General features: G+C 48.1%; 1 protein-coding gene across 1 annotated transcript in view; it reads right to left on the bottom strand.

Moving 5' to 3' along the window:
- Window positions 1-21844, bottom strand: part of LOC140411187 (cullin-9) — a 463592-nt gene that overhangs the window by 278300 nt on the left and 163448 nt on the right. Inside the window, exons 11-13 of the mRNA XM_072500276.1 lie at window positions 16804-17041; window positions 9752-9857; window positions 386-613 (exon numbers count right to left, since the gene is read on the bottom strand). Of these exons, the coding sequence (XP_072356377.1) occupies window positions 386-613; window positions 9752-9857; window positions 16804-17041 (572 nt within the window). The remainder of the gene's footprint in view (window positions 1-385; window positions 614-9751; window positions 9858-16803; window positions 17042-21844) is intronic.

Genomic DNA, 21844 nt, shown 5'->3' with positions numbered 1-21844 from the left:
TCCTTGGATGGATAATTTATATCACTGGGTGCAATACTGAGTCACAGGCAGCAGAAATGTCCCGGGTTCGTTCACTGGTGGGGGCTGAGTGACTTCATCTCAGACAGGGTGAAGCGGTGAGGATCAGGATATTTGTTGGGTGCAGAATAAAAGGCAGCAATTTTTCCCCAATATTGATTTACTCCCATCCAATCTGGAGATCCCTGAACAGATATCAGGCTAGGATATGATCAGGCTTGACTGTATGGGCAAAATACACAACACATTGCTTAGGCTCACCGGTGCAAGGTTCTGCAGGGACAGCAGCAGATGGGGAAGTGTACTCCAAAACAAGTAGTGTTCAGAGAAGCAATTGAAACGAAAATAACAGAACAAACAAATTTACCTGTATACAACCTGCCAGGATACTGGTGGTCATTTTCTTATAAAGACTTGCATATTTCTCACAGTCACTGACAAGATCTCGGAGCTCTGCAGCCAGCAATAAAGCTGAGCTGTGCTTGTCCAGTGCCTTTGACAGAGTTTCCTTTGACCCAAGCCGACACATGACGACCGCATAATCTTTGTTCACCGTTGCTAGCCTGTGCAGAAACCGAATGAAATCCTGCAGTACCTGAAGGCAAAGAGAATAAAAACATTTAGAATATCCATAATTAGGAGGATTTGGATCCAAATTGGCAGCTTCCACTCTGCACTGTCGGTGAGATATCTAAACTACAAAGAACTACGGTTATAGTGAATTAACCAATCTGAGACAGGACATTACAACTGACAATTATATCCAGAGACGTGAGGAAGGTAAGAAAAAATATTAGTCAGAGCTCCAAACATCAGGAAACACAGTGCGGGAAAGGGTGCGAATGTGGCGGTTGAAATGGTACTTGTACAGGCTGCTGACATTCACATTCTACACACAGCTTGAGCAATGTGAAACTGTACCCTGGCACTTTCAGAAAAGGTGTGCGGGTGGAACTGCTCACAACTTGGGCTGCAAAGAAATTCTATTGGGATGGTATGTCACATTTTAAACTGTACAAGTCTGAAGGCAGGCCCGAGGGCAAATACTATCAAGGTGCCTTAGGATTTGACTAAATGTGAGCTTGCGTATAGTAATGTAGTACTGGTAATACTGTTGACAAAACTTTTAAAGTTGACATGGTTTACGGCATCTGTCATCCCCTGTGATGTAGGTCCTTAAAACATATATGTCAGCTCTCATTTTTTAAAATTAATTTACTGGTTAGGCCAGCATTTATTGTCCATCCCTAATTGCCCTTCAGAAGGTGGTGGTGAGTTGCCTTCTTGAACCGCTGTAGTCCTTGAGGTGTAGGTACACCCAGTGCTGTTAGGGAGTTCCAGGAACTTGTCCCAGCGACAGCGAAGGAACGGGTAATATTTCCAACTCAGGATGGTGAGTGACTTGGAGGGGAAACTCCAGGTCCTGGGGTTCCCAGGTGTCTGCTGCTCTTGTCCTTCTAGATGGTAGTGCTCGTGGCTTTGGAAGGTGCTGTCGAAGGAACCTTGGGTAGTTACTGCAGTGCATCTTGTAGATGGTACACACGGCTGCCACTGTTTGTCGGTGGTCGATGCATGTGACAAACTATTGAAAACAAATCACCTGCTCTATTGTTCCATTAAGCAAACAGGACAAAACTGAAGGGTGCACTTTCTCCAACGCCAAGCAGAGTAAAGGTGTTTATTTGCATGGAGGAGTAAACAGGAAATACAACAACTGTTATATCACCAATAGGCACATTGAGAGATTCCTCCAGTCTCTACATTATTTCAACCACACTGAGAAAAACAGACTTAGCAATAGAGAACTTTACTACATTTAAATTAAGCATTGTAACAATTGAGTTAGTCGAATTGACGGCGATTTCTCTACTTTTGACAATGTGTCAAGTCAGGACAGGAGAGTGGAGCTTAGCCCAGCGGCTGCACAGCTGGCCTTTCCCACCACATTTATTGATACGTTTTAAAGGAAGCCTCCCTGGCAGTTCCCTGGCACTCAATGCAAGGATACTGGCCTGGCAAAATTCCCCCCCCCCCCCCCACTTGTGGCTGTGCATACCTGCGTGCCCCCGGGGGGGACAATTCACCAGGTCCCCGGTGGTCCAGGCCTGTGTAAACTGTGCTATGGTGGGAGGGAGGTGGAACTTCTTACGTGGGGAGAATAATACAGCAAGGAAGCCCGCTAATCATAAAATCTATAAAGTGCAGGAGGCCACATTTGGCCCATCGGGTCTGCACCTACTCTCTGAAAGAGCACCTACTTAGGCCCACTCCTCCACCCTATCCCAATAACCCCTTAACCGAACCTACACCTTTGGACATGAAGGGACGATTTAGCATGCCCAATCCACCTAATCTGCACATTGTAGGACTAATGTTAAATGTATGGTAATGGGGTTCCTGACCTTTCATTACAGGACCCCATTCCATCATTGGTGGGGGGCAGGGACAAGGACAACGGGAAATCCTGCCGGTGTAAAAGCCGTTTGGGGACTCCCGCTGGATTCACCAGCCTCACCAACTCTCCCACCTGCCCAAACCAGAGGTGGAAAATCTCTCCCCAGTGTATTTAACAGTTGAATTAGTTCAGTAAGAGAGGAGCCAACTAACAGGTGAATAAGTTCAATAATACAACCGGTTTGCTTTTATTCAGGAGGTATGGGAATTGTTGACTAGGCCAGCATTTATTGCCAATTCCTAATTGCCCTTGTGAAGGTAGTGGTGAGCTGCCATCTTGCACGACAAGTCTATGTGGCATTGGCACACCCAAAGTGCTGTTAGTAGGGAATTCCAACCAACAGCGACGGAGTGGAGATATATTTCCAAGTCAGGGCGGTGGGTGAACTTGCAGTTGGTGGTATTCCCAGGAGTCTGCTGATCCTGGCCTTCTAGATGGCGGAGCTTCTGGGTTCAGGTGCTGTCAAAGGAGCCTTGGTGAATTGCTGCAGTGCATCTTATAGACAGTACACATTGCTGGCAATGTGTGCCAGTGGTGAAGGTAGTGCAAGCCTGAGGCCTACAGCCACGAATTCTTGAAAGTTTGCATATTTGTGTTTTATATTTCTGCTTGGCTCTTGATTTTAAGCCTATAGTGAATTCTTAAAGTAATTTTGTATTTAATCTTGATCCGAACCCAGCTATGATTATGCTTTAATTAATTAATCAATAATAATCAGCAGTGACGTGTTTTCCACACCTTTTTTTCCCCATACTGGCCATGCTAAGCTGGTATTTACTACATTGTTGAAGCTAGAATACTAAAATAAGCCATCTTTTGTTTGTCGGAAATCGGTTTTAACTGCATTCAGTAACTCTTGGACTACAGGCCAAGACGCTGAATAATCTTATCTGTTGTGGTCACCTGAAGCATCAGAAGATGAAGTTTGGTTGATGGACATAACATCCGATTAATGGCAGGTGAGAAGACACCATCAAAAGATGCGTTAACAACTTGGATATTGCGAAGTCTGCATGGCGTTACTGTGCTTGTGAAAAGTATTGATAAGATTGTTTTAAGAAAGGGCAGCACGGTGGTGCAGTGGTTAGCACTGCTGCCTCACAGCGCCGAGGTCCCAGGTTCGATCCCGGCCCAGAGTCACTGTCCATAAGACCATAAGACATAGCAGAATTAGGCCACTCGGCCCATCAAGTCTGCTCCGCCATTCAATCATGACTGACATTGTCTCATCCCACCATTACATAATACAGGTTTCATTTGTACAATTTTGAGTTTGTCTGATTCTGTGGTCAGTGTGATATTCAACCCCCATCCCCCACTCCTTATTGAACCGGGGGTAGTGTGGGGATAGGCCAGGCCATGAGGTTGAGTACATCTGTGTTAGCTGCTGGCCCACAGCATCTCAAGGATGCTAAGTTCTCCCAGTGAGCCAGAGAAGAGACAGCCAGAGTGAGACAGCAAAGAGTGAGTTTGGAAATTTGAATCTAGGTGGGAATTGAATCCAATCAATTCGGTACGGCAGTTCCTTTTAAATTTCAGGAGTTTAAATTAATTTAAATTAATCTAGAATTGTGCAGTGTAGGTTAACAACGGCTTCCCCACCCACTCACATAACTGGTTGGCAGTTACTTGTCAGTCACTTTAATCTACTTTGATCTAAAAGCAGGTGGGGGAGGGGAGTCAACTCAGGTCAATTTTAAAAGAGCAACTTGTAACTCACTCCCAGTGAGTTCTCCCAGTGAGCCAGAGAAGACACAGCCAGAGTGAGACAGCAAAGAGTGAGTTTGGGAATTTGAATCTAGGTGGGAATTCAAAGCTGGGGGGGGAGGAAGTGCTTTTCATCCCTGGTAAGTAGTTTTTCTTTTCATTGTCTAAGTTATTTATTTTTTCTTTCGTTTTTTGGAATTGTAGTTGTATAAGTTTACCTGAGGTTTAAGACATGGCAGGAGATCTCAGACCCGTGTCATGCTCCTCGTGTGCGATGTGGGAGCTCAGGGACACGTCCACTGTCCCTGGCTCCTTCACGTGCAAGAGGTCCAGTTGCGGCTCCTGTTAGACCACTTGACGGCTCTGGAGCTGCGGTTGGACTCACTTTGGAGATTCCGCGATGCTGAGGACATCGTGGATAGCACGTTTAGCGAGTTGCTCACACCGCAGGTGAAAGGTACTGAGGGAGATAGAAAATGGGAGATCAAAAGACAGAGCAAGAGTAGGAAGGCAGTGCAGGTATCCCCTGCGGTCATCTCCCTGCAAAACAGATATACCGCTTTGGATACTGTTGAGGGAGATGGCTCACCAGGGGAATGCAGCAGCAGCCAGGTTCATGGCACTGTGGCTGGCTCTGCCGCGCAGCTGGGCAGGAAGAATGGCAGGGCTATAGTGATAGGGGACTCAATCGTAAGGGGAATAGACAGGTGGTTCTGCGGACGCAATCGAGACTCCAGGATGGTATGTTGCCTCCCTGGTGCAAGGGTCAAGGATGTCTTGGAGCGGCTGCAGGACATTCTTGGGAGAGGAGAGGGGGGGGGGGTGAACAGCCAGCTGTCGTGGTGCACATAGGCACCAACTATATAGGTTAAAAAAATGGGACGGGGTCCTACAAGCTGAATTCAGGGAGTTAGGAGTTAAAACTAAAAAGTAGGACGTCAAAGGTAGCAATCTCAGGATTGCTACCAGTGCCACGAGCTAGTCAGAGTAGGAATGTCAGGATAGATAGGATGAATGTGTGACTCGATGGATGGTGCAAGAGGGAGGGATTCAAATTCCTTGGGCATTGGAACCGGTTCTGGGGGTGGTGGGACCAGTACAAACCGGACGGTCTGCACCTGGGCAGGACTGGAACCGATGTCCATGGGGGGGGTGTTTGCTAGAGCTGTTGGGGAGGGTTTAAACTAATGTGGCAGTGGGTGGGAACCGATGCAAGAAGTTGGAAGATGGTAAAACAGGGACAGAAACAAAAGGCAGTAAGGGGGAAAGTGTAGGGCAGAGAAGCCATAGTCAAAAATCAAAAAGGGCGACAGTACAAGGTACAGTGACTGAGGGGAACTCAGTGAATAGGACCAGAAATGCTAAAAGGAATAAAACTGGAAGTAAAAACATTAATGGCAAGCGACGCGCCAGGTTGTTACATGAAGATATGGGTTCAACGACAAGGAAAATTAGGAGAAAAGTTAAGAGGAAATATAACTTAGGAGAGGTTACTGATCAAGGTGTTAAAATTCAGAACAGAGGTAAAAAAGCCAACATAAGTGTACTTTACCTGAATGCTCGTAGTATTAGGAATAAGGTAAATTAGTTGATAGCGCAAATCATCGTGAATGACTATGATTAAGTGGCCATTACTGAAACATGGTTAAAGGAAGGTGACGACTGGGAGTTAAATATCCAAGGGTATCAAACTATTCGGAAGGACAGAGTGGATGGTAAGGGAGGTACTGTAGTTCTGTTATTTAAGGATGACATCCGGGCAATAGTAAGGGATGACATCGGTGCTATGGAGGATAAGGTTGAATCCATTTGGGTGGAAATCAGGAATAGTAAGGCAAAAAAGTCACTGATAGGAGTAGTCTATAGGCCACCAAATAGTAACATTATGGTGGGGCAGGCAATAAACAAAGAAATAACGGATGCATGTAGAAATGGTACAGCAGTTATCATGGGGGATTTTAATCTACATGTTGATTGGTTTAATCAGGTCGGTCAAGGCAGCCTTGAGGAGGAGTTTATGGAATGTATCCGCGATAGTTTCCTAGAACAGTATGTAACGGAACCTACGAGGGAACAAGCGGTCCTAGATCTGGTCCTGTGTAATGATACAGGATTGATTCATGATCTCATAGTTAGGGGTCCTCTTGGAAGGAGCGATCACAATATGGTGGAATTTCAAATACAGATGAAGGGTGAGAAGGTAAAATCAAACACTAGTGTTTTGTGCTAAAACAAAGGAGATTACAATGGGATGAGAGAAGAACTAGCTAAGGTAGACTGGGAGCAAAGATTTTATGGTGAAACAGTTGAGGAGCAGTGGAGAACCTTCCAAGCGATTTTTCAGTGCTCAGCAAAGGTTTATACCAACAAAAAGGAAGGACGGTAGAAAGAGGGAACATCGACCGTGGATATCTAAGGAAATAAGGGGGAGTATCAAATTGAAGGAAAAAGCATACAAAGTGGCAAAGATTAGTGGGAGACTAGAGGACTGGGAAATCTTTAGGGGGCAACAGAAAGCTTCTAAAAAAGCTATAAAGAGTAAGATAGATTATGAGAGTAAACTTGCTCAGAATATAAAAACAGATAGTAAAACTTTCTACAAATATATAAAACAAAAAAGAGTGGCTAAGATAAATATTGGTCCTTTAGTTGATGAGAAGGGAGATTTAATAATGGGAGATGAGGAAATGGCTGAGGAACCGAACAGGTTTTTTGGGTCGGGCTTCACAGTGGAAGACACAAATAACATGCCAGTGACTGATAGAAATGAGGCTATGACAGGTGAGGACCTTGAGAGGATTGTTATCACTAAGGAGGTAGTGATGGGCAAGCTAATGGAGCTGAAGGTAGACAAGTCTCCTGGCCCTGATGGAATGCATCCCAGAGTGCTAAACGAGATGGCTAGGGAAATTGCAAATGCACTAGTGGTAATTTACCAAAATTCACTAGACTCTGGGGTGGTCCTGGCGGATTGGAAATTAGCAAACGTGACACCACTGTTTAAAAAAAGGAGGTAGGCAGAAAGCGGGTAATTATAGGCCAGTGAGCTTAACTTCGGTAGTAGGGAAGTTGCTGGAATCTATCATCAAGGAAGAAATGGCGAGGCATCTGGATGGAAATTGTCCCATTTGGCAGACGCAGCATGGGTTCATAAATGGCAGGTCATGCCTAGCTAATTTAGTTGAATTGTTTGAAGACATTACCAGTGCGGTAGATAACGGGGAGACAATGGATGCGGTATATCTGGATTTCCAGAAAGCCTTTGATATGGTGCCACACAAAAGGTTGCTATAAGATAAAGATACATGACATTAAGGGGAAAGTAGTAGCATGGATAGAGGATTGGTTAATTAATAGAAAGCAAAGAGTGGGGATTAATGGGTGTTTCTCTGGTTGGCAATCAGTAGCTAGTGGTGTCCCTCAGGGATCAGTGTTGGGCCCACAATTGTTCACAATTTACATGGATGATTTGGAGTTGGGGGACCAAGGGCAATGTGCCCAAGTTTGCAGACGACACTAAGATGAGTGGTAAGGCAAAAAGTGCTGATGATACTGAAAGTGTGCAGAGGGATTTGGATAGGCTAAGTGAATGGGCTAGGGTCTGGCAGATGGAATACAATGTTGACAAATGTGAGGTTATCCATTTTGGTAGGAACAACAGCAAAAATGATTATTATTTAAATGGTAAAATATTAAAACATGCTGCTGTGCAGAGAGACCTGGGTGTGCTAGTGCATGAGTAGCAAAAAGTTGGTTTACAGGTGCAACAGGTGATTAAGGCAAATGGAATTTTGTCCTTCATTGCTAGAGGGATGGAGTTTAAGAGTAGGGAGGTGTTAGTGAGGGCACACCTGGAGTATTGTGTTCAGTTTTGGTCTCCTTACTTGAAAAAGGACGTACTGGCACTGGAGGGTGTGCAGAGGAGATTCACTAGGTTAATCCCAGAGCTGAAGGGGTTGGAGAGGAGAGGTTGAGTAGACTGGGACTGTACTCATTGGAATTTAGAAGGATGAGGGGGGAATCTTATAGAAACATATAAAATTATGAAGGGAATAGATAGGATAGATGCGGGCAGGTTGTTTCCACTAAGGGTGAAAGCAGAACTAGGGGGCATAGCCTCAAAATAAGGGGAAGTAGATTTAGGACGGAGTTTAGGAGGAACTTCTTCACCCAAAGGGTTGTGAATCTATGGAATTCCTTGCCCAGTGAAGCAGTAGAGGCTCCTTCATTAAATGTTTTTAAGATAAAGATAGATAGTTTTTTGAAGAATAAAAGGGATTAAGGGTTATGGTGTTCGGGCCAGAAAGTGGAGCTGAGTCCACAAAAGATCAGCCATGATCTCATTGAATGGAGGAGCAGGCTCGAGGGGCCAGATGGCCTACTCCTGCTCCTAGTTCTTTTGAAACTTATGAATCTTATGAAGTTGAGAGCTGGTGGATTTATCGAAAATTATTCCAATTTAACACGATGGAGGGTATGTTCAGTGGAAAAGCAAGACTTCATCTTCACAACCCTGCACAGTAGTCACTCCCACCAAAACCAACATGGACAGAATCATCTGTGACATACAGATTGGTGAGTACGAGGTAAGCTGATTTTTTTCCCTTTCTCATCACCAGCCACACATCCAGTCTGATATTTATGCTCTCAAGGACTCGAGCAACTCAGTCAGTATGGTGATACCAAGCCATGATAGAGCTTGAAGTCCCCCACCACCACTTAATCAGTTGAGTTTCAGGTTAATAGATACTCGGTTCACTTCAAAAAAAATAAATTTAGAGTACTTAATTAATTTTTTCCAATTAAGGGGCAATTTAGCGTGGCCAATCCACCTACCCTGCACATCTTTGGGTTGTGGGGGCGAAACCCACGCAGACACGGGGAGAATGTGCAAACTCCACACGGAAAGTGACCCGGGGCCGGGATCGAACCTGGGACCTTGGCACCGTGAGGCAGCAGGGCTAACCCATTGCGCCAGCGTGCTGCCCTTTGGTTCACTTTTTATAGGATTAACGAGCAAACACACAATAATTTGCTTTTGCATAATTGCGTTACAGAATATATTTTTTACAATTGAAAAATCTTGATTAATTGCCAAATACACAAATTGGGGCAATGTCAAAAATGAAACATATAGACAGCAGAGATGAGAAAGTCAAACAATGCCATACCTAAATTTTAAAAGTCTATTGATTATAGAAGGCTGGGAAAAGTACATGGTAACAGATTCCATTGTTATTGACCATCTGGAGAGAATGGAGTAGAATTGGAGACATTGGCAATGAATCCTGATCTCAGTACAATGGTAAAGTCATCAAAGTCCCAGGTAACCATAGGCTGCTTCCCCCTGAGGGGGAGAGCTGACTGTTGGTGATTTAATCTGAGAATCACCACACCTCAGGCGAGGGGCAAGGTTGATAAGGTAGGGAGTTCATGCATAACCTCAGTACAGTGTGGATACGGATAGAAGGTATGAGCAAGTTTACAGTCAAAGTGGCTTAGGAGGAACTGGAAGAGCAGTGAACACAACAAGGTTAGAAACGTAGAAAAGTAGAAACATTTCCATCATACCTCTCGGTCATTACTGTAGGCAGTCATAGATGATAAACATGGTTCAATGCTTTCATGCCAGGGCAATAGGTCTTCCAAATAATTATCCAAAAACTTATTCAGAATTCTAAAAAAAAAAAAACAACAGATATTATTCAGGACCAACGTTATGGGTTTTTCCAATCGTAATCAAGAGCGCCTAACAAATAGACTGTTATGATCCCAGCTGATGTTATTACTGACAAGTCAGATCCCAGAATGGATCCTGGCTTGATAGATCATAACTTGTTTTAAACCTTGAGGGTATTAACTGAACAGATTCACAAGAGTCTGTTGTCTTTTTAACAAAAAGATAAACCATTCATTAAACAAGAAGCATAAATTATATTCCACTGGACAACAAAAGGTCCGAAAGATTTCAACACTGATGCCAAGAGAAAAACGTTATTCATATTCACGCTACCCTTTATCCCTGCAATTCCTTTACAGACCCAACACTCCAATGAAGAGGCACCACTATTTTTACATCAAGGGCAAAACTGTTTCAGCTACAAAGAGGTTTCTTTCCCAGCAGATCTCTATACATTCACTCCAAGTCCTTCCACAATTGGCATCCCCCTTGATATCCACAAAACTCACTTTGAATTCACTATTACTTTACCTTTAGAGCAATCCCATAAACTAATTTTTTTCAGCAGTTTAGCAACACTTTCAGCTAGGGAGTCTTAAACCTTTCTGTCTTCACTATATGGTATATTATACCAACTGAAATGAAAACTGCTTTGCTTGTCTCTCCCTGCCTGTGTGGGCCTTTTCTCTGATCCCTGTTGCAAGGTAACAGCACACTTTTCTCTACTTTTAGTGCCTGTTTTAACTTCCCTGAACTACTAGCCCCTTGGTAACCATCTCTTCACTTCAAGAGTGGCAAAACTTCATTAAAATGCATGTATACAAACAGGGCCCCAAACTTCCTGGCTCCATCTCAAAAGAAACAAATAAGAAACCAAACCCAAGTGTTTTCTTAACATACAAATAAACAATAAAAATTAAACTATTTAGAACAAAGAACAAAGAAAATTACAGCACAGGAACAGGCCCTTCGGCCTTCCAAACCTGCACTGACCATGCTGAACTAAAACCCCTACCCTTCCGGGGACCATATCCCTCTATTTCCATCCTATTCATATATCTGTCAAGACCGCCCTTAAAAGTCACTATCACCCTGCTTCCACTACCTCCCCAGGCAGCGAGTTCCAGGCTCCCACCACCCTCTGTGTAAAAAAAACTTGCCTCGTACATCTCCTTTAAACCTTGCCCCTCGGACTTCCGGTTGTGGCTAAGCCGCACGATTCGGCAGCTCCCGCTATTACGGACTTTCGGGCTCGTTGGAGGAGCCCCAATGGAATTTTTTCGAAGACAACCCGTGGGGAAGGGAAGAGAGAGGTCCCCCTCCAACTTTTATGGACCGGACCAGAAGTGCAACGGCAAAAAAAGCGGCATTGGAGCAGCGGAAGAAGAGAGGGAAAAAAACAAAATGGCGGCGGCCGGGGACAAAGCGGAGTGCGGGCCGGAGCTGCAGGAGTTCATCAAGCGCTGCTTCGAGGAGCTGCGCAAGGAGATGCTGGCGCTTATGCTGTCGGCGATTGAAGGACTAGGGATGACCCAGAAGGCCCACGAGGTAAAGATCCAGGAGGTACAGAAAAGAGTCAGTGAGAATGAGGACAAGCTCTTGGGCCTGGCGATGAGAGTGGAGCAACACGAGGCGCTACACAAGAGGTGGGCGGGAAGACTCAAAGACATGGAGAACAGGTCGAGGAGAGAGAATCTGCGGATCCTGGGTCTCCCTGAGGGAGTGGAGGGGGCCGATGCCGTGGCATACGCGAGCACGATGCTCGAGGCGATGATGGGCACGGAGGCCCCTTCGAGGCCGCTGGAGCTGGACGGGGCACACCGGGTGCTGGCGAGGAGGCCCAAGGCAAACGAGCCGCCAAGGGTGATGGTGGTGAGATTTCACCGGTTCACGGACAGAGAGAGGGTCCTGAAATGGGCCAAGAAGGAGCGGAGCAGTAAGTGGGACAATGCAGAGATCCGAATATACCCGGACTGCAGCACGGAGGTTGCAAAGCGGAGAACGGGTTTCAACCGGGCCAAAGCGGTGTTGCACCGGAAAGGAGTGAAATTCGGAATGCTGCAGCCAGCGCGACTGTGGGTCACATACAAGGACCAACACTGTTACTTCGAAACGCCTAAAGAGGCGTGGACCTTCATACAAACCGAAATGTTGGACTCTAACTGAGGGTTCGTGAGGGTGGGGGGGGATGTTTGAGGTTTGATGTGTGATAGTTGTTGTATATAGGGGGTCAATCACGCGCAGGAAATGTTACATGGGTTGGGGGAGAGAGACAAGGCCGCGACAGGGCGGGGCGGGCTTTGGAAAGCGCGGGGTTTCTCCCGCGCGCGGGAAGGGGAACGAAGGAACGCATATTGATTGGGAGACTCCCACACGGGGAGGTCAAAGGGACGGCGGGGGAAGCCGGGGTCAGCTGACTATGATATGGGGGGAGCAAAAAAGCTAGACAGGGGTCTAGCAGGGGGGGGGGGGGGGTTGCTGTTGCACTGGCCGAAAGGGAATGGGACACAGAAGAGGTGGTCGGGACGGGGGTCCCCCGGCTGGGGGACTGGAGGGTGAGGGAGGCGCGGACACAGGACTGGCCCAGAAAAGGAGATGGCTCGTCGGCGGGGAGAGGAGAGCCCCTCCAATCCGGCTGATAACGTGGAACGTGAGGGGCCTGAATGGGCCGATGAAGAGGGCTCGAGTGTTCGCGCACTTAAAGGGACTGAAGGCGGACGTGGTCATGCTCCAAGAGACACACCTGAAGGTGGCGGACCAGGTCAGGTTAAGAAAGGGATGGGTAGGACAGGTATTCCACTCGGGACTGGACGCGAAGAATAGAGGGGTGGCAATATTGGTGGGAAAGCGTGTGTCATTTGAGGCCAAGACTATCGTAGTGGATAGTGGAGGGAGATATGTGATGGTGAGCGGTAGGTTGCAAGGGACGTGGGTGGTGTTGGTAAACGTATACGCCCCGAACTGGGATGCTGGATTCATGAAGCTCATGTTGGGGCGCATTCCGGGCCTGGAGATAGGAGGCCTGATAATGGGAGGGGACTTCAATACAGTGTTGGACCCAGCACTGGACCGCTCCAGATCAAGGACTGGAAAGAGGCCGGCGGCGGCCAAGATGCTTAGGGGGTTTATGGATCAGATGGGGGGAGTGGACCCATGGCGGTTTGCAAGGCCGCAGGCCAGGGAATTTTCTTTTTTCTCCCATGTGCACAAAGCCTACTCCCGGATAGATTTTTTTGTTCTGGGCAGGGCGCTCATCCCGAGGGTGGAGGGGACGGAGTATTCGGCCATAGCCGTTTCGGACCACGCCCCGCACTGGGTGGAACTGGAGCTGGGAGCGGAGAGGGACCAACGCCCGCTGTGGCGGCTGCCCGTGGGACTGCTGGCAGATGAGGTCTGTGGGAAGGTGAGGGGGTGTATCGAAAGGTACTTGGAGGCCAACGACAACGGGGAGGTGCGGGTGGGGGTGGTATGGGAGGCGTTGAAGGTGGTGATCAGGGGAGAATTAATCTCCATCAGGGCTCATAGGGAGAAGACAGAGGGTATGGAAAGGGAGAGGTTAGTGGGGGAGATTTTGAGAGTGGACAGGAGATACGCAGAGGCCCCGGAGGAAAGATTACTTGAGGAAAGACGACGGCTCCAGGCGGAGTTTGACCTGTTGACCACAGGGAAGGCGGAGGCACAGTGGAGGAAGGCACAGGGGGCGACCTACGAGTATGGGGAAAAGGCCAGTCGGATGCTGGCACCAGCTCCGTAAGAGGATGGCAGCGAGGGAAATAGGGGGAGTCAAAGATGGAAGGGGAGCCACGGTTCGGAGGGCGACAAAAATAAACGAGGTATTTAAGGCCTTCTATGAAGAGCTGTACAGATCCCAGCCCCCAGTGGGGGAAGAGGGGATGAGACGATTCCTAGACCAACTGAGATTCCCGAGGGTGGAGGAGCAAGAGGTGGCTGGTTTGGGGGCACCAATTGGGTTGGAGGAGCTGAGCAAGGGTTTGGGGAGTATGCAGACGGGGAAGGCCCCGAGGCCGGACGGGTTCCCGGTGGAGTTCTACATGAAGCGCGTAGACCTGTTGGCCCCGCTACTAGTGAGGACCTTTAATGAGGCAAGAGAGGAGGGGACCCTGCCCCCAACAATGTCGGAAGCGACAATTTCTTTGATCCTAAAGCGGGACAAGGACCCACTGCAATGTGGATCGTACAGGCCGATCTCGCTCCTCAATGTGGATGCTAAGTTGTTGGCAAAAGTGCTGGCCACGAGGATCGAGGACTGTGTCCCAGGGGTAATCCACGAGGATCAGACGGGATTCGTAAAGGGCAGGCAGTTAAATACCAATGTGCGGCGGCTCTTAAACGTGATAATGATGCCATCGGAGGAGTGAGAGGCGGAGATAGTGGCAGCTATGGACGCGGAGAAGGCCTTTGACCGAGTAGAGTGGGAGTACCTCTGGGAGGTGCTGCGTAGGTTTGGGTTCGGGGGAGGGTTTATCAGTTGGGTTAAGCTTCTTTACAGAGCCCCGGTGGCGAGTGTAGCGACGAACCGGCGGAGGTCGGAGTACTTTCGGCTGTACCGAGGAACGAGACAGGGATGCCCCCTGTCCCCCCTGCTGTTTGCATTGGTGATCGAACCCTTGGCCATGTCATTGAGGGAGTCTAATAAATGGAGGGGGGTAGTCCGAGGGGGAGAAGAGCATCTGGTGTCGCTATGTGTGGATGACCTGTTGCTGTACGTGGCGGATCCAATGGAGGGGATGGTGGAGGTCATGCAGACTCTAAGGGAGTTTGGGGAGTTTTCGGGCTATAAGCTCAATGTAGGAAAGAGTGAGATCTTTGTATTCCAGGCGGGGGACCAAGAAAGAGGGATAGGGGACCTACCGCTGAGGAGGACAGAGGGGAGCTTTCGGTATCTGGGGATCCAGATAGCCAGGAGTAGGGGGGCCCTACATAAACTGAATCTGACGAGGTTGGTGGAGCAAATGGAGGAGGACTTCAAAAGATGGGACGTTACCGCTCTCGCTGGCGGGTAGAGTGCAGTCGGTCAAAATGGTGGTCCTTCCGAGGTTTCTGTTTGTGTTTCAGTGCCTCCCCATCGTGATCACCAAGGCCTTTTTCAAGAGAGTAGGTAGGAGTATAATGGGGTTTGTTGCGAATAGGACCTCGAGGGTAAGGAGAGGGTTCCTGGAACGCAGTCGGGACCGAGGAGGGTTGGCGCTGCCAAACCTAGGGAGCTACTACTGGGCAGCAAATGTGGCGATGATCCGCAAGTGGGTGATGGAGGGAGAGGGGGCGGCATGGAAGAGGATGGAGATGGAGTCCTGTAAAGGAACGAGCCTGGGGGCATTGGTGACGGCACCACTGCTGCTCTCGCCGACAAGGTACACCACGAGCCCGGTGGTGGCGGCAACGCTAAGGATCTGGGGCCAGTGGAGACGGCACAGGGGTGCAATGGGAGCCTCGGTGTGGTCCCCGATCAGGGGTAACCACCGGTTTGTCCCGGGGAGGATGGGCGGGGGGGTTCCAGAGCTGGCATCGGGCAGGGATTAGAAGACTGGGGGACCTGTTCATTGACGGGACGTTTGCGAGCCTAGGGGCACTGAAGGAGAAGTTTGAGATACCCCCGGGAAATGCTTTTAGGTATATGCAGGTGAAGGCGTTTGTGAGGCGACAGGTGAGGGAATTCCCGTTGCTCCCGGCACAAGAAATTCAAGACAGGGTGATCTCGGGTGTATGGGTCGAGGAGGGCAAGATGTCGGCAATACACCAGGAGTTGAAAGAAGAGGGGGAAGCGCTGGTAGAGGAGCTGAAGGGTAAATGGGAGGAGGAGCTGGGGGAGGAGATTGAGGAAGGTCTGTGGGCTGATGCCCTAGGTAGTGTTAATTCCTCCTCCTCGTGTGCCTGGCTCAGCCTGATACAATTTAAGGTGGTTCACAGAGCACACTTGACGAGGGCGAGGTTGAGTAGGCTCTTTGGGGTAGAGGACAGATGTGGAAGGTGCTCAGGGAGTCCGGCGAACCATGTCCATATGTTTTGGTCATGCTCGGCACTGGAGGGGTTCTGGAGAGGAGTGGCGGGAGCAATATCTCAGGTGGTGAAAGTCCGGGTCAAGCCAAGCTGGGGACTAGCAATATTTGGAGTAGTGGACGAACCGGGAGTGCAGGAGGTGAAAGAGGCCGGCTTTCTGGCCTTTGTGTCCCTAGTAGCCTGGCGAAGGATCTTGCTAATGTGGAAGGAGGCGAAGCCCCCCAGCGTGGAGGCCTGGATAAACGACATGGCTTGGTTCATAAAGCTGGAGAGGATTAAGTTTGCCTTGAGAGGGTCTGCGCAGGGGTTCTACAGGCGGTGGCAAACGTTCCTAGACTATCTCGCGGAGCGTTAGAGGAAGGTCGGTCGTCAGCAGCAGCAACCCTGGGGGGGTGGATGAGCAAGAGATAACATGAAGGGTTGGGGAAACTGGCACGTGCGGGAGAGAGCCAGTGAACAAAGCTATATAAATATATCATTTTGCCATGTATATATCTTGCTCAGTGCGATTTCTTGTTATTTTGTTACCGGGGGGGGCGGGGGGATTATTGTTTGTAAGGGAGAAAAATTGTGTTAAAAAACTTTAATAAATATATATTTTTTTTTAAACCTTGACCCTCGCACCTTAAACCTATGCCCCATCTTCTTGTTCCTAACACCTGCAAATGCAAATATACCCTACTTAAAACTACATCTTGTTCCTAACAAGACAAAGGAGTTGTTGAATGATTGGTAGTATATACTTCAATGCACGCAGTTCAGTGAATAAAGCAGATGAACTGGAGGCACAGATGGACACTTGACAATGCAGTATTATAGTTAAAAACATAGCTCAAAACAGGCAAGAAAAAATGGCAGCTCAACATTCCCAAACAAACATTGTTCTGAAGAACTTGACTCCCTGTCTGGCCAGCACATCACTTACCGAACAATAGCCTGTTGAACAGCCTTTTCGGAGCGGAAATGGTCCAATCCCTGCACCAGTGACTGGAAGGCTTCTTTATCCTTCATAATGTCTGCAATCTGAGATTCCAGCCCAGTTGTCTCATCACAAATCCAGCGTTCCAGGGAAAGAATGATCTCTTTGGTTCCGCTCCGCTCCTTTAAGCTCACAAGCAGCATCTTCAGCTCTGCATCCTTCAGGTTTAAGGCCTCTTTCGATCCTGAAATATTTAAGAATAATTTCACTACTGCCAATCAACCAGTCAACAAATATTCCCTGTGGGAAATTATCAGTTATTCAGAAATTATACTACAATTAAACCATGAATCATTTCAGCTAATTATTGCATTTCAGCTCCGTCTCCCAATAGAAATTCATTCAATTGATTAAACTTTAAACCAAAATCACAATAACCAAAGCTACTTTTCTTAATGTAATGTTTAGATCAATCCTGTTTAGAACCGCAACAAGAATGAAGTGGGAGGAGGACCTGGGGGATCAAAATAGGGTGGGGACTCTGGAGCGAAGCACTGCACAGGGTCAACTCCACCTTCACGTGCGCAAGGCTCAGCCTTACGCAACTAAAAGTGGTACACAGAGCCCACTTAACAAGAACCCGTATGAGTAGGTTCTTCCCAGAGGTAGAAGACAGGTGTGAACGGTGCCAAGGAGGCCCAGCCAACCACGCCCACATGTTCTGGTCTTGCCCCAGACTTGTGGAGTTGGACAGCCTTCTTCGAGGCAATGTCCAAAGTGGTGGGGATGAGGGTGGAGCCATGCACGAAAGTGGCGGTCTTCGGGGTTTCAGACCAGCCAGATCTATTCCTGGGGAGGAGGGCAGATGCCCTTGCCTTTGCCTCCCTGATCGCCCGCCGTAGAATCCTGTTCGGCTGGCGGTCAGCAGCACCACCCAAAGCTGCAGACTGGCTGTCCGACCTCTCAGAATCTCTCCAAATGGAGAAAATCAAATTCGCCATCCGAGGGTCAGACGACGGCTTCCACAGAATGTGGGAGACATTCACCCAATTGTTCCGGGACCTGTTTGTGGCCAAGAAACAGGTAGAAGAATAGCCAGGTAGCCAAGAAACAGGGGAAAGTAGCCAAAGCATGAGAGGGAGAGATAGACCGGAAGAGGGGGGGGGGGGGGGGGGGGGGGGGGGGCGGGGGGAGAGACACAGCTAAATCTAAGGGGGGGGGGGGGCGGGCGGAGTAGAGGGGAAGAGACAGGGAACAATAGAGAAGAGGAGGGGGGCAGGGAAACGTTAACAAACTTGGCATCCACAGGAGCAGAGAAAACGGGGAAGACAGGAGGGCCGCAGAAACGGAAGTGAGCACGAGACGACAACGGCAGCGAACTCCGTCCGGGAGAAGCAAGGGACAACACCATGAACAGATGCATACTGATGTGTGTAAATAATTTTGCCAAGTGTACAGAGCTGCTGCTGTTGAGCGGGGGCATAATACCGTCCGTCGACTTCGCGGGGAAAATTAAAATTAAAACGTCAGCAGCAGCAGCGATCCATAGGGGGTGTGGGTGAGTGCTCCATTGGGAGGGTGTGGGAAGGCTGAGGCGCGGGGGGGTAACGTCTAGTTCATTGCTATTGCATATTCTCTTTCTGCACTATGTCAATGTTCACTCTATTTTGTGTTAGGGTTATTACTATTTATTATGAAAAATTTAGCAAAACTTTAAAACAATATTTATTTTTTTTAAATCCTGTTTAGAACGTTCCTTCACTGTTGGTGGGTCAATTGACGGGTGATAGGAAGAGGTAGACGGGTCAGGAATGTTGTTTGGAAGAAGGGGTGGAGGGTATTCGACTGGGGTAGTCAGGGTGTCAATGCTACAGTTGCCCAAGTGTTAGAACTGGCTTTAATCCTTCTAACATTTTCTGGGTAACTGCTCAGAATCTTTACAGTGCATGAGGCCATTAGGTCCATCGAGTCTGCACCCGTTCTCTGAAAGATCATTCTACCTAGTCCTACTCGCCTGCCTTATCACCGTAACCACACACATTAGTTTCAGATGGCAATCCAATTCCCTTTCGAAAACCTCGATCAAACCTGCCTCACCACCCTGTCAGAAAGTTCGTTCCAGGCTCCAACAACACTCTGCATGGGAATATGTTTCCTCACATCACATTGTGGTAATATGGAACTGCTGGATTTTAGACCCGATAAAATTGGACACTTCAAATTAGGAACTGGACATTTTAAATCAAATCACAGTCAACTCCAGGCAGACTGATGGGAATTCAAACTTGGCCAAGCTCGGACACACTGAGTACTGACAAAGTGCCAGCACATGTCTGGACATGGCTTGTCAATCCCCATCAGGAGATAATCAGCACCATTCATATGGATCGATTGGTTTGGCGTTATCCAGATGGAGCAGACTTTCTGGCACCCAGAGTTCCTGCCATTATCTTTTTTGGTACCATGTTAGGTGCAGACAACACAATCGGAGTTGGACACCCAGGGGTGGGCCTCTGGTTCCCCGCTGAGTAGCCATCAACAATTCCATTAGATATTGCGACCCCCGTCCCCAGACCTCATTGGCTGGGGGCGAGAACTTTCTAGAAAGTTATGAAGAGAGGGGGATAAAGGTAGACCACCATGACACATCCTAGCAGAAACTCGCATGGAGGTGATTTGAAGACTGATCATAGACGGAAGGAAGCAGCGTGCAAAATCCACCTTCGCAACAAAGACCCTGAGGAAGGCGAGACTCAGAGAATCGGACGCTCAGCATGACTGAGGCCATCGGTGTAGGAAGTATTATGAATCGTGGGACATTTAGAAATATTTTGTAATAATTTAAGGGTAACTGGTTTACTGCGTGTTCATTTGATTGAATTTTATACTTGTGTTGTCCTATGTTCATCTCACAAATAAATACATCGGGGTAAAAGGTTTGATTAATAAACTGGTCAAAGTGTCTGATGTTTTACAGGCAACATCCTCCTTTTGCCAATTATTTGTCCTCTCTAGTGGGATCAATTTCTCACTATCTACCATGTCCATATCCCTCAAGATCTTGAATACCTCGATCAAGTCTATCTGCCTTCTTTTCTCCAAGGAAAACGGTCCCAAATCTCACCAATCTATCCTCATAACTGCAGATGAGGAGGAATTTCTTCAGCCAGAGGGTGGTGAATCTGTGGAACTCTTTGCCGCAGAAGGCTGTGGAGGCCAAATCACTGAGTGTCTTTAAGACAGAGATAGATAGGTTCTTGATGAATAAGGGATCAGGGGTTATGGGGAGAAGGCAGGAGAATGGGGATGGGAAAATATCAGCCATGATTGAATGGCGGAGCAGACTCGATGGGCCGAGTGGCCTAATTCTGCTCTTATGGTCTCTTATCCCAGAGTTAATTCAGATAAGTGAATCAGAATCATCCAACGTCTCAAGACTCTAACTCAAGAGTTTACAGGCTTCTAGACTCAGGAAATTGTCCCATGGGCAACTTGCAAGGCATTCACGTATGTGCATGGGGACTTCAGAGGGGTCCTAAGTGCATCTTGGAGAGGGTTTGCTCCAGCGTACGCCATCTGGAGTTTGGAGATTCACGGCCAAGGTGATCAGGAAAAGATAGGAAGAGAGGCGGCACTGATTAAAGAGAGCGAAGCAGTGCGGGGGAGAGAGACAATGTCCCAGAGAAAGCAAGGGCAGAGTCGATTTGGCAATTATATTGCTCGGTGTTGTCTATAGACCACCAATCTAGTGGGCAGGATGTGGAGGAACAGATTACAGAGAGGGGCAAAAAGTATAGAGTAGTTATAATGGGGGACTTTAATTATCCAAATATAGACAGGGATAGTAGTGGTGTAAAGGGCAGAGAAAACAACCGCTGTAAAGATCAAGAGGAAGTTGAGAGGGCAGGTAGAAGTAGAAAGAAGTTGAACCGTGACGTCACAGCCTGCAGGTAAGGGATTGGCTGGTGACTGGTAAGTAGTTTTTATTTTATTTTCCCTCCGGTGTTATCGTGCGGGGTGCAGAGGTTGCTGAGTGAGTGCTTGCTGAAAAGCGGAGTGAATAACAGGTAAGCTCTTTCTTTCTTTTTTTATCTAGAGGGGATGGCAGGGAAGGTAGTGCAATGTTCCTCCTGCAGAATGTTTGAGGTGAGGGACGCCGTCAGTGTCCCTGCTGATTTCATCTGTGGGAAGTGCACCCTCTCCAGCTCCTCAGAAACCGCGTTAGGGAACTGGAGCTGGATAAAATTCGGATCATTCAGGAGGCAGAGGTGGTCATAGATAGAAGCTTCAGGGATGTAGTTACTCCGAAGAATAAAAATAGATGGGTGACGGTGAGAGGGGCTGGGACGAAGCAGTCAGTACTGGGATCCCCTGTGGTCGTTCCCCTTAGTAACAAGTATACAGCTTTGGATACTGTTGGGGGGGCCGACTTACCAGGGGTAAGCCATGGGGTACAGGTCTCTGGCACAGAGTCTGTCCCTGTTGCTCAGAAGGGAAGGGGGGAGAGGAGTAGAGCATTAGTCATTGGAGACTCCGTAGTTAGGGGGATAGATAGGAGATTCTGTGGGAACGAGAGAGACTCGTGGTTCGTGTGTTGTCTCCCAGGTGCCAGGGTGCATGATGAGTCGGATCGTGTTTTCGAGATCCTTAAGGGGGAGCAGCCCCAAGTCATGGTCCACATAGGTACCAATGACATAGGTAGGAAAAGGGATAGGGATGTAAGGCAGGAATTCAGGGAGCTAGGGTGGAAACATAGATCTAGGACAAACAGAGTTATTATCTCTGGGTTGTTACCCGTGCCATGTGATAGCGAGACGAGGAATAGGGAGAGAGAGGAGTTGAACACGTGGCTACAGGGATGGTGCAGCAGGGAGGGTTTCAGATTTCTGGATAATTGGGGCTCATTCTGGGGTCGGTGGGACTTCTACAAACGGGATGGTCTACACCTGGACCAGAGGGGTACCAATATCCTGGGGGGGAAATTTGATAATGCTCTTCGGGAGCGTTTAAACTAGCAGGGGCTTGAGAACCTGAATTGTAGCTCCAG

This window comes from Scyliorhinus torazame, chromosome 4 (assembly GCF_047496885.1).
Source record: "Scyliorhinus torazame isolate Kashiwa2021f chromosome 4, sScyTor2.1, whole genome shotgun sequence".
NCBI classification, from domain to species: domain Eukaryota; kingdom Metazoa; phylum Chordata; class Chondrichthyes; order Carcharhiniformes; family Scyliorhinidae; genus Scyliorhinus; species Scyliorhinus torazame.
Note: the sequence above shows the minus strand (reverse complement) of the source record. Positions and strands in the feature narration are given on the sequence as shown.